Source organism: Tupaia chinensis, unplaced genomic scaffold (genome assembly GCF_000334495.1).
Source record: "Tupaia chinensis unplaced genomic scaffold, TupChi_1.0 Scaffold000001_1, whole genome shotgun sequence".
NCBI classification, from domain to species: domain Eukaryota; kingdom Metazoa; phylum Chordata; class Mammalia; order Scandentia; family Tupaiidae; genus Tupaia; species Tupaia belangeri.
In genome coordinates this window covers 6,068,626-6,080,669 of record NW_006159427.1, presented here as the reverse complement: position 1 = coordinate 6,080,669, position 12,044 = coordinate 6,068,626, and the positions used below count along the sequence as shown (strand labels likewise).

At 42.2% G+C, this 12,044-nt stretch overlaps 1 protein-coding gene across 1 annotated transcript in view; it reads left to right on the top strand.

The window, feature by feature from the left end:
- Positions 1–11,667, top strand: part of MPP7 (MAGUK p55 scaffold protein 7) — a 217,424-nt gene extending 205,757 nt beyond the window's left edge. Inside the window, exons 13-16 of the mRNA XM_027770169.1 lie at positions 3,758–3,851; positions 4,910–5,018; positions 7,240–7,383; positions 11,128–11,667. Of these exons, the coding sequence (XP_027625970.1) occupies positions 3,758–3,851; positions 4,910–5,018; positions 7,240–7,383; positions 11,128–11,307 (527 nt within the window). The 3' untranslated portion in view covers positions 11,308–11,667. The remainder of the gene's footprint in view (positions 1–3,757; positions 3,852–4,909; positions 5,019–7,239; positions 7,384–11,127) is intronic.
- Positions 11,668–12,044: the final 377 nt, after the last annotated feature.

The following is a 12,044-nucleotide window of genomic DNA, read 5'->3' as shown; positions in this document are numbered from 1 at the left end:
CGCCGGCGCTCGCTCAGCGCGCGGGGTCCAAATAATTATTTCTTTATGTGTCTTATATTGCATTTTCTATCTACTTTAAAGATTTTTCATTTAACTTTGACTTTTAGTGGTTTGATTGTAATATGTCTAGGCATGGGTTTTTTTTTTTTTCTTTCTTTCTTTTTCTTTCTTTCTTTTTAAGGAGATTTTTGCTGTAGGGCGTTCACTGGAGAGAAAGAGAGACAGAAAATGAGAAATCATCCCCCGGGGGGGTGATGTCCAACCCACAATCCCTTCTCCTCCATTCTCTCAGGATGGTGGGTACATGCACACATACCAGCATGAGTTTCAAGCCACAGGGTCCCGGGTGCAAACCATGATTGGCCAAGTGGGAGTCCAGTGACGTAACCACTACATCTTCTGCTGGTCCCTAGGCATGTTTTTGTCATTCCTATTTTATTCTCCTTGGGATTTGTTGAGCTTCTGAAATCTCTAAGCTTTTGTTTTTCACCAAATGTTAAAAGTTTAAGGCCATTATTATTTATTTTTTTCAAGTACATGTTTTTCTGCCCAGTCTCTCTCTTTTGTCCTTTGCCAGAAGGACTAAATGTCTACATGTCCTTCCCAGTTCCATGCAGACATTTGCACATTTCACACAGATTTTGGAGTTCCATTAGCACTTTCCAGTCATTATTCTCTTTGTTGTTCAGGTTATTTCGTTTCTGTCACTCTGTCTTCACATTCATGGGCTTTTTCTCGTGCTTTGCTCATTCTGTTATCGAACCCATCTAATGATTTATTCCTGTTAGGGATTGTATTTTTCTGTTCTAAAATCTCCATTTGGTTCTTCTTTGTAGTTTCTGTTAGTCTGCTAAGAGAGTTCATATTTTCATGCAATTCAGGGATATTTTCCTTTTCCTCATGAAGCATGGTTTTAACGGTTGCTTTAAAGTCTGATAATTCTGACTTCCAGGACATTCAGGGTCACCACCTCTTTTCTTTCCCCTTGAAAATTGGCCATATTTTCTTGGGTCTTTTATGTGGAATAATGTTTTTTTAAATAATTATTTTATCTAACTTTATTTATTTGTGTGTGTATATGTATATGTATATCTGATATGTATACGTAGAGAGAGAGATTTATTCAATTTGAACAGAAAGGGACAGAGTAGGGATGGGGAGTGAGAAAGCAAGATGCCAGGTCTGGGACTTGAGCTGCAGTCAGCCATGTGAGAGTCCAGTGCCTTAAAGACCACACCACCTGCCAGCCCCAATGTGAAGTAATTTTAAGTGGCATGCAGGATATTATCAATGTAATGTGTTTTGTTTTTATTTATTTATTTATATTTTTTTTTGAGAGAGATTTGCTACAGGGTGCATGTGCTTGCCAGGGAGACAGAGAGACAGAAAGTGAGAAATCACCCCCCAGGGAGGTTGGCCACACCACAGTCTCTTCTCATCCATTCTCCTCTTGGGATTTTGGGCATACATGCACATGCTCCCAGCTTGAGTTTCAAGCCTCCAGGTCCAGGACTAGGATGGTGGTCTGCTCTGTGGGAGTCCAGCAATGTAACTGTTACACCATCTGCTGGACTCATAATTTGTTAATTCTAGGTCTTATGTTACTATCCAAAAAATACTGATGTTTTTAGTTTAATAGGTAGTCAACTTATGTTAAAACTATAAGTTTTATCTCATTTACTTTTGCTTTGTTGGTCTGGTCTGTCCTGGTTCAGAGGGTTAGTCTGAGACTTAATAAGAATGGTTCAAATCTCCTACTGAATTCTCTGTAGCATTTTCTGCATTGGTTTGGATGTGTTTTGTGCTTCTGTTATTCAGAGTTTAGGTTAAGACTTGTATATTCTTTTTTTTTTTTTTTTTTTTTTGAGGGTTTTTTTTTTGGGGGGGCATTCTCACCCGAATTTTTTTTGAGAGGTTTTTGCTATAGGGAGATAGAGACAGAGAGAGAGAAAGCAAGAACTCACCCCCCAGGAGGATGGCCTTCTCCAATCCCTTCTCCTCCATTCTCCTCTCAGGATCTTGGGCATGTACGCATACGCACCCAGTGTGAGTTTAAGCCACTGGGTCCAGGACTCAAACTACATGGGAGTCCAGCGACATAGCCATTAAGCTAACTGCTGGTCCCTAAGACTTGTGTATTCTAATGTTAATTACTTCAAAGCATTGCTAGTTTGAATCTGAACCATATGTATACAGCCCAGGGGTTGTTCCTAGACTAGTGTTGGTTATATACAGAATTGGAGTTTTCCTTCTCGGGCTTTCTCCCCTCTCTCCACACTCTTCAATCCACAGTGACCTATTATTCCTGGTCCTTTTCATGAAAAAGTAGGACTTCTACTGGAGTTTCTCCATGCGTTCCTGCGTGCTGCTCTGTGAATGACTTTGATTCTTGGGGCGAAGCTAAAAAGAATGGAACATCAAGTTACACTCTCCGCTGTGGAGGTTGCCTCTTTCCTACAATCTGTGTGTGTGTTTTCAGTGCTCAGATCTTGCTTCGGCTCCACAGTTTGTAGTGGTGATCAACAGGAAGATGGGCAGTGGTGGATTACACTCACAATGCGAGTTCTAGAACTCTTTGGGGGGGGTCCCGGAGGAAATATAGTGGTTAAGACTCTGAACTTCCACATGGCCAACTGCAGTTTGAATCCTGAACCCAACAGCTTCAAACTCAGGCCTGGCGCATATGTGTGTGTGCCCAAAGTCCTGAGAGGAGACTAGAGGAGAAGGGATTGTGTCATGGCCATCCCCACCCCACCTTCCGGGGGTGATTCTCATTTTCCCTTTCTCTGCCTTTCTCCATCTCTCTGGGGTCTCTCTCTGGGGAGTGCATGCACAAACAAAAATACTCCTTGGGTCTTGTTGTCATCAGCATTTTTCATTAATTCTGCGTTTTCTTTCATTATCATTCACTAACAAACCAGGCAAAATTACTGAAAGGTTAGAAGTTCAATACTATTCTAAAAAGGCTGTCTATAACTTTGCAAAAGAGAAATGACTACCACATAAAGGTATTTAACTTCATGCAGTTAGTAAAACAAGCCCACTGGCAACCACTGTGTTCCATGTGGAGAAGAAGGTAAAATAATTTCAGAATTTACCTTATTACTTAGTAGACGATAGACTCATTTTAGTGAATAAAAATCAGTAAGTAAAGATAATAAACACATTATGTGCAAAAGGAGTCCTCCCCGCCCAGGTCTAAATAGTGTTTTTATTTCAAAATAGTGAAAAAAAGGAGAGATACACAGTGCAACTTAGTTTTGAATTCATCTTCAAGTTAATGTAGTTTTACTGTCAGTGGGGAATCTAAATTAATGGCACTTTACATTTTATTAGCTAATTTGATTTTTTTTACAAGTTTTAAGAACATGTTTAAGAAAACCAAGGGACCAGCAGATGGCATAATGGTTATATCGCTGGGCTCCCTCATAGTCAACCGCAGTTCGAGTCCCAGACCCGGCTGCTTAAAACTCACACCAGGCATGTGTACGTGCGTGCCCAAAATCCCGAGAGGAGAAAGGAGAAGCAGGGATTGCAGTGTGGACATTCCCCCCACCCCCGGGGGGGGGAATTTCTCACTTTCTGTCTCTATTTCTCTCTGACTCTCCAGCGAGTACACACATTCTATAGCAAAAATCTCTCTTTAAAAAAAAAAAAAAAAGAAAACTAGTTTAGTATACTTGATTATTTCTTTGTTAGTATTTTTCTTAAGGTGGCTTAGGTGAGAGTTTCTAAACTGATTTTCATTACACCACAGATACTACCAGAGCAAGAAGAAGCCAGGAAAGTGATGGCGTTGAGTATATTTTCATTTCCAAGCATTTGTTTGAGACAGATGTACAGAACAACAAGTACGTGGAATTTCTTTAGAATCGTTGTGACTTATGTTTAAGTACCTACCTGCCTGTTATACGGTTTTAGACAACACAGGGTTCCACTCAATTTGAAGGTTATTTTACTTACCGTCATATTTGAAACTGATAAAAAGGAATGATTCAGTAATGATGATTCATTTTTACCTTGAATGTTTAATTAAGCTAGAACTGCTCCTTTCTTGTTAAGTTAAACATGTAGGAGTTGTTGTGGAAAGTGAGGGACGGTTGCTAATGTCCCATCGTGACCTCTTTTCTGCCTAGTAATTGAATCTTAGCATATACTTTGGATAGAATTTTATTTGAAAAACTAATGACTACTTCTGTAACATATCCCTCGTTCCACAATCTTCTACACACACACACACACACACACACACACACACACACACGCACACTCAAACACATTTGCTTCTTTCACTGGCTCTTCTAAAAATCGAAAGAACACATTAACCATCTCGCCTCTAGGGTACCCTCTATCAATCAATCGCTCTAAGCTTCTCCCCTCCCCAGGTTTTCCATTTGTTTAAACATGAATATTTCAAGGTATCAGAAACAATGTGTTTAAGGCAGGTTTGTGGGAGTTTATTGAAACATCAAAATGCCTTTTTCACATTTGGCACGGTAATTGTGCTTTTATAGCACCTGATCGGCTGCCCTGTCCCTGTGGCCACCACCCAGCCCCTGGAGCTCTGAGGCTGTGGTCGTTCTGTCATGTGCAGTGTCTGTCGTCTGGCTTAGTCCCTTTTTATTGCAGTACATTAGTCTGAAAAAGGGGCGATGGAAAAACGCACTACTGAGCTCAAGCGCTTTTTCTGCCTAAGTGTAACCCAAGCAAGTGTTACTGATTTGGAAATGTAAAATAGGAGATTCCTTCAAATTGACATTCTGAAGTACTTGGCCCTATTTATTTTATTAAACGCAGTGAAAAAAACGACATGTTCAGCAAAAATGGCTTTCACGTATGAATTATATCTTGCCGGCTGTAAATGTTTTACTCGCTCAAGTGTTTCTGATGCATCCCTAATTTTCTACAGGTTTATTGAATACGGGGAATACAAGAACAACTATTATGGCACGAGTATAGACTCCGTCCGGTCTGTCCTAGCCAAAAACAAAGTTTGTTTGTTGGATGTTCAGCCTCATGTAAGTAAATGGCGACCCGGTCGGTACCTTCTGACTCACAAAACCTGCTACCCTCCATGGGAGCGTTTCCGCGCCAGGTAAATGTGGTCTGCTCGCTTTGGGCATGTATGCAGCTTTTCTAAGAGGACAAAAGCACTCGGATGCCAATTGAGATGTCTTTGGTTAAAAAAAAAAAAAATCAGAAGAGAGAAGTGGACGGACCCCAAGACCTTTATAATTCGTTTTAGTCAAGTACAATGACTTTTAGATATTTCTGTGTATTTTTAAAAATACATTCTTATGCTGTTACATGCATAATGTATACTGTATGTGTTATGTATTGTTAGAAGTGCTTATAGTTTTTGATTATTTGTTCGTTTTTGTTTTCTTATTTTAGGTTTTTGCCATAGGGCACATGCTCAGAGTCAGAGAGACAGACAGAGGGAAAGTGAGAAATCATGCCTCCCGGGAGGATGGCCATGCTACAGTATCTCCTCTGTTCTCTTCTTAGGATTTTGGACACACGCGCACACGCACGCACGCACATTCACCTAGCCTGGAGTGAGTCTCAAGCCATTGAGTCCAGGACTCAAGCCACGGCTGGCCATGTGGGAGCAGCATCCCGTACCAACTGCTGGCCCTAGAATGTTGTCGTTTCTAACATTGGACGTTTGGTTCTCGGTCCTCCTTTGGTTCAGGCACTGTATGTGTCCTCCCTGTGCACACCTGCCCATAGAGCTGTGGGGCGTCTCCCAGGAATTGTACTGAATGAGATCCTTGTTACAGCCGTCAGGCAGATTTTTGCCTGTCATCCTAGGCACCCTTGGGGACATTCTGGAGAGTAGCCGTTGATGAAGCCATTCGCTTCCTTGTCAAGCCATACATCTTCCAGTTGATATTTGGCCTGGGGCATTTTCCTCACGTTCCGGAGGCCACAGATTCTCCCTCCACTAATGGCTGCTTTTTGGGGTGTACAACCCCCAAATGCCAGCCCTTTTACCTGTTAAGATGAATCTGGAGTAAGAGTCCCCCGTCTGAGCAGGGCGTCTCTCTCCTGTCGTGTGCCCCACCAAGCAATGGGGTAGCTCTGAGTGGGCAGAATCTCTCCATTAGTGTGCTGGGTCCAGTCGCTCCCGGTCTCCTGGGTGCTTTCAGCCCTTCATTTGCAGCGCCTTTACAGCCTCTCTGTCCCCTGTCCCTTCAGCACCACTGCTGTCCGCGCTCTCTCATACACACACAGGCTGTCCATCTGGCCTTTCAGTGGGGTCTGTCATTGACGTTCATCTTCTGGAGAGATCCTGACCTACAGCGGATGACTGCCATGTCACGTGACTCGCTTCACCACCTGCAGTCACCCTAGGGTATAGATGGAGTCCCCAGAGCATACTGTAGATACGGTGACATACTTTACGAGGAGTGCTGACTAGCTTCTTGGAGAGTAGGAAGCTGCCCTGTTAGGAGACTCTGAAGGGTAGAAGGAGAGAGGAGAACTCGTGCTACAATCAGGGAGAGGCATAAAGGGGTTGGCGCAAAGCCGTCCGTGGGTAGAGGTTATTTAGCTCATTGCGTCTGTGGGGCATTTGACCTCAGAAACAGTGTGTGATGTTTTTAGGTACTTCTGTTCAATATTAATGATGTATTCTGATTTTTTTTTAATTTCATTATTGGAATGTCAGTTTTATTTAGTAATATATTGGGTCATTGGAAAAGTCATGATGCACTTTTCTACAGTTGTTGGAAAAATGAATTTTCCGACGACTCAATATTATAAAATCAAAATTCTTTAAAATGCAAGTTACGGGGCCAGCAGATGGTATAATGGTTATGTCACCGGACTCCCATGTAGTTGACCGTGGTTCGAGTCCCAGACCCAGTGGCTTAAACTCATGCCAGGCGTGTGTGCGTGTGTGCCCAAGATCCCGAGAGGAGAATGGAGGAGAAGGAATTATGGCATGGCCATCCCCCCTGGGGGGTAATTTCTTGCCTTCTCTCTCTGTCTTTCTGGCAAGCACATGCGCCCTATAACAGAAACCTCTCCAAAAATAATTTAAAATAAAGTGCAAGTTACATTCTCTAGCTTCTTTTCAGGAGTACTTGTCATTTAATTGTCAAGAACTGATTGAATCATAATCTGTCAAAAGACCTACCGACCGTAATTAGAGAAAAAATTTAAGGAATTTTTTTCGTTAGAAAATTAGTCATGTGATGAAGAAATATGAGAAAACTTTTTTCTTCCTTGTAGACAGTGAAGCATTTAAGGACACTAGAATTTAAGCCCTTTGTGATATTTATAAAGCCTCCCTCAATAGAACGTTTGAGAGAGACAAGAAAAAATGCGAAGATCATTTCAAGCAGAGATGACCAAGGTGCTGCGAAACCCTTCACGGTAAGTACGGCAGCGCTGAGCGATAGGACGTTTGTGTTCACAGGGTCTTAGGAAGGCTGACCGAAGCCGCGGCCCAGGAGTCTTTGGAGGATGGACTTGTATTCAGGGACACGCATTTTTCAACAACTACACTATGATTAGTTTGGGGGCTGTGGATGAATTTCCATGTGAAATTGACTCAGAACTACTTTGTATGCTATTGTGCATGTATTTCAGACCCAACCTTCACGTAAGTTAAATTAGTTGCCAGACTAGCCAGCCTTACTTATTTTAATTGCTAAATAAATGTGTGCTCTCCAGAGAGACAGAAAGGCATAAAGGGGTTGGCGCAAAGCCGTCCGTGGGTAGAGGTTATTTAGCTCATTGCGTCTGTGGGGCATTTGACCTCAGAAACAGTGTGTGATGTTTTTAGGTACTTCTGTTCAATATTAATGATGTATTCTGATTTTTTTTTAATTTCATTATTGGAATGTCAGTTTTATTTAGTAATATATTGGGTCATTGGAAAAGTCATGATGCACTTTTCTACAGTTGTTGGAAAAATGAATTTTCCGACGACTCAATATTATAAAATCAAAATTCTTTAAAATGCAAGTTACGGGGCCAGCAGATGGTATAATGGTTATGTCACCGGACTCCCATGTAGTTGACCGTGGTTCGAGTCCCAGACCCAGTGGCTTAAACTCATGCCAGGCGTGTGTGCGTGTGTGCCCAAGATCCCGAGAGGAGAATGGAGGAGAAGGAATTATGGCATGGCCATCCCCCCTGGGGGGCAATTTCTTGCCTTCTCTCTCTGTCTTTCTGGCAAGCACATGCGCCCTATAACAGAAACCTCTCCAAAAATAATTTAAAATAAAGTGCAAGTTACATTCTCTAGCTTCTTTTCAGGAGTACTTGTCATTTAATTGTCAAGAACTGATTGAATCATAATCTGTCAAAAGACCTACCGACCGTAATTAGAGAAAAAATTTAAGGAATTTTTTTCGTTAGAAAATTAGTCATGTGATGAAGAAATATGAGAAAACTTTTTTCTTCCTTGTAGACAGTGAAGCATTTAAGGACACTAGAATTTAAGCCCTTTGTGATATTTATAAAGCCTCCCTCAATAGAACGTTTGAGAGAGACAAGAAAAAATGCGAAGATCATTTCAAGCAGAGATGACCAAGGTGCTGCGAAACCCTTCACGGTAAGTACGGCAGCGCTGAGCGATAGGACGTTTGTGTTCACAGGGTCTTAGGAAGGCTGACCGAAGCCGCGGCCCAGGAGTCTTTGGAGGATGGACTTGTATTCAGGGACACGCATTTTTCAACAACTACACTATGATTAGTTTGGGGGCTGTGGATGAATTTCCATGTGAAATTGACTCAGAACTACTTTGTATGCTATTGTGCATGTATTTCAGACCCAACCTTCACGTAAGTTAAATTAGTTGCCAGACTAGCCAGCCTTACTTATTTTAATTGCTAAATAAATGTGTGCTCTCCAGAGAGACAGAAAGGGGGGGAGGGAGAAGGAGAGGGAGAAAGCCCTGCCAGCGGGTGGTCACACCGCAGTTCCTTCTCCTCATTTCTCCGTCCTGTTGGAATTTTGAACACACCCATATGCACACCTGGCATGCTTTCTAAGCCACTGGGGCCAGGATTCGAAGTACAGCTGGCCACGTCGGACCCAGCTCCTTTAACCTGGGCCGTGGGACTGGCCCCTTACCATCCTTATTGTTTAAAATTAAAGATAGCAGAGTCAGCTTCTAGTGCTCATTAATAATCTAGATGAAACATGTAATGACTTGCCATGTGTCTTTTTGTATTGGCAATCATATGTAGCACAGTGAAAGGAAAACAACATTTTGGGTACAGGACAAGTAGACTACTATTATTCAGCAATATTTGTATTTCCTGTGAGTGTCATTGGACATGGTGACTGGAGTGCGTTAATGAGTATGATAGCTCTGGCCAGACTTTTCATTGGTTTTGTTTTCAGTCTTAAGATAATAATCCTATCAGGGCTGGCAGGTGGCATGATTAAAGGCACTGGACTCCCACTTGTCTGGCCATGGTTCGAGTCCTGGACCTGGTGACTTGCTTTCTGACTTTCCCTCTCTCTCTTTCTCTGACTCCCTCTGATCAAACTGGAAAATAATAATAAATAAAATTGAATAAAAATAATTTTAAAAAGAAAATAATCCTGGGAACCAGCAGTTAGTGTAATGGCTATGTCGCTGGACTCCCACGTAGTCAACCACGGTTCGCGTCCCGGACCCGGTGGCTTAAAACTCAACGCCGGGCACGTGTGCGTGCGTGCCCAAGATCCCGAGAGGAGAATGGAGGAGAAGGGATTGCGGCGTGACCTTCCACCCTGGGGGGTGATTTCTTGCTTTCTGTCTCTAATGTCTCTTTCTGTCTGTCTGGCAAGTGCACGCGCCCTATAGCGAAAATCTCTCCCCCCCCCAAAAAAAAAGAATAATCCTACCATTGGACTAAGAAATAAAAAGCAAAGAAATTAAATGTCAGGAGCTTCCCTTAATTATCTCATCTTTAACCTGAATCTATATTAATATGTTAACTGTTAGTTGTGGTTACAAAACACAGATCACATTTTTTAATCCCAGCATTTGATAAGTATCTTTTCTGTAAAATGTTGAGTGTCTGTCCACACTGAGTAGATACTGTCTTCTGATGTCACTTATTTGAGGTTCTAAAGTTACATTTTCTGTAATAAAATTTTATGTATAAAATTTTTTTTAACATTGAAATGTTGCTCCTGAAATTATTTCAGTATGTTGCAGGACAAACAGTTATTGTCCCATCTATAAATGGAAAGTTTTCTCAATGCAAGCACAAATAACACATTTTTAGAACGTGGCTCACGTACATTTATGTATATAATTGTATAGCCCTGAATTATACAGGCAAGTAAGATAGTACTGGGCTTCAAAAATGTAAGCATGAGGGGCCAGCAGGTGGCACGGTGGTTTAGGGCACTGGACTTCCACATGGCCAACTGCGGTTTGAGTCCCAGACCTGGAGGCTTTTGCTTTCTCACTTTGCCTCAGTCCCTTTCTCCCTCTTTCTCTTGCTCTGTTCCTCATTTAGTTCACTTAACTTTATTTATTTATTTTTATATGACCAGAGAGGGACGGAGTGAGAGAGAGAAGTGAGAAAGCAAGCCACGAGGTCCGGAAATCAAACCGCAGTCGGTCACGTGGGAGCTCAGTGCCCTCAGCCACTATGCCACCTGCTGGCCCTATTAAAATAATTCATAAAAAAGAAAATGTGAATAGCTTCTAAAACACTTCTGATGAGACGCAGGACGGACATGGGAGCTATTCTTTTATAAATGTGTCCAACTCTGAGTAAGTAATTGATGGTACAGATTCCTGCCCGTGAATAAGCATAAATCATGCGGCCAGTCGAAGCATCACGTCAACTCTTCTCCCCTCCTTCTCACCAGCTGTTTTAATAGCAGCATGTCCTCATAATGCTGAGCAAGTGACTGACAGTCCTGGATTCGTTAAGTGGGAGTTTCGATTCGTTCAGAGTAGTTTAGTTATAAGCAAATCGGAGAGAGCATGAGACATTTTGGCTTCTGAAGAACTGGTGAAAGAGAATAATTTTTATTTCTGGCAGAGGTGAAAGACTGAGCACAGAATGGTGTGCGGTAAGCCAGTTGTAGAATGTTCACTAGGACATGAAGCCAGGTGATTGCATGGTTAACCAACTTTTAAAAAACGTCGTCTTTTCACAGGAAGAAGACTTTCAAGAAATGATTAAATCTGCACAGATGATGGAGAATCAGTACGGTCATCTTTTCGACAAAATTATAATAAACGACGATCTCACTGTAGCATTCAATGAGCTGAAAACAACTTTCGACAAGTTAGAGACCGATACCCATTGGGTACCAGTGAGTTGGTTGCATTCATAACTAAGAGGAAGTTACGTAGTTATCTTTTTGTATAGAGTGCATGGCTCAGTCAGTTACCATTTGGGTGGGAGGGTTTTCAAATCTGTATCAGTATCCTGGAGTCCAATCTTGGTTGACATCAAATGCCGGTTTTGTTTGTATCTTTTTACAGCCTTATTTGAAACACAGTGCAGAACACCCGCAATCAAAATTTACACAGTCCTGTCTTCTGAGCAAAATGCTGAACCTTCTGGGTGTCTTTAATGTAGTTCTAGCTCCAAGATGAGATTGAGTTTTTTTGGTTGGTTGGTTTTTGAGAGTTTTTTGCCTTAGGGCACATGCACTCACCCAAAGAAAGAGTTGAAGACTGTGGGAGGGAAAATGAGAAATCATCCCCTGGAGGCGATGGCCATGCTGCAGTCCCTTCCCATTGTCCTTCCAGGATCTTGGGTGCCTGCACACACAAACACGCACGCACGCATGTGCACACATACATGAACACATATCCAGCATGCCTTTCAAGCCACCAGGTCCAGGACTCGAACTGTAGTCGACCATGTGAGAGTCCAACAATGTAACCACTATACCATCTGCTGGCCCTGAGGTTGAGATTTTTGAAGAGACAGAAGTTATAAACAGACATGTGTCCAAGTTTAGCGCTTCAGCTGGTCTGAGACATGGTCCCTGTCTCCAGGTCAGTAAGTTAGCAATGGAAGGTATGAACTTCAACAGCCTCAAGCAGCTGCAGACAGGACAGC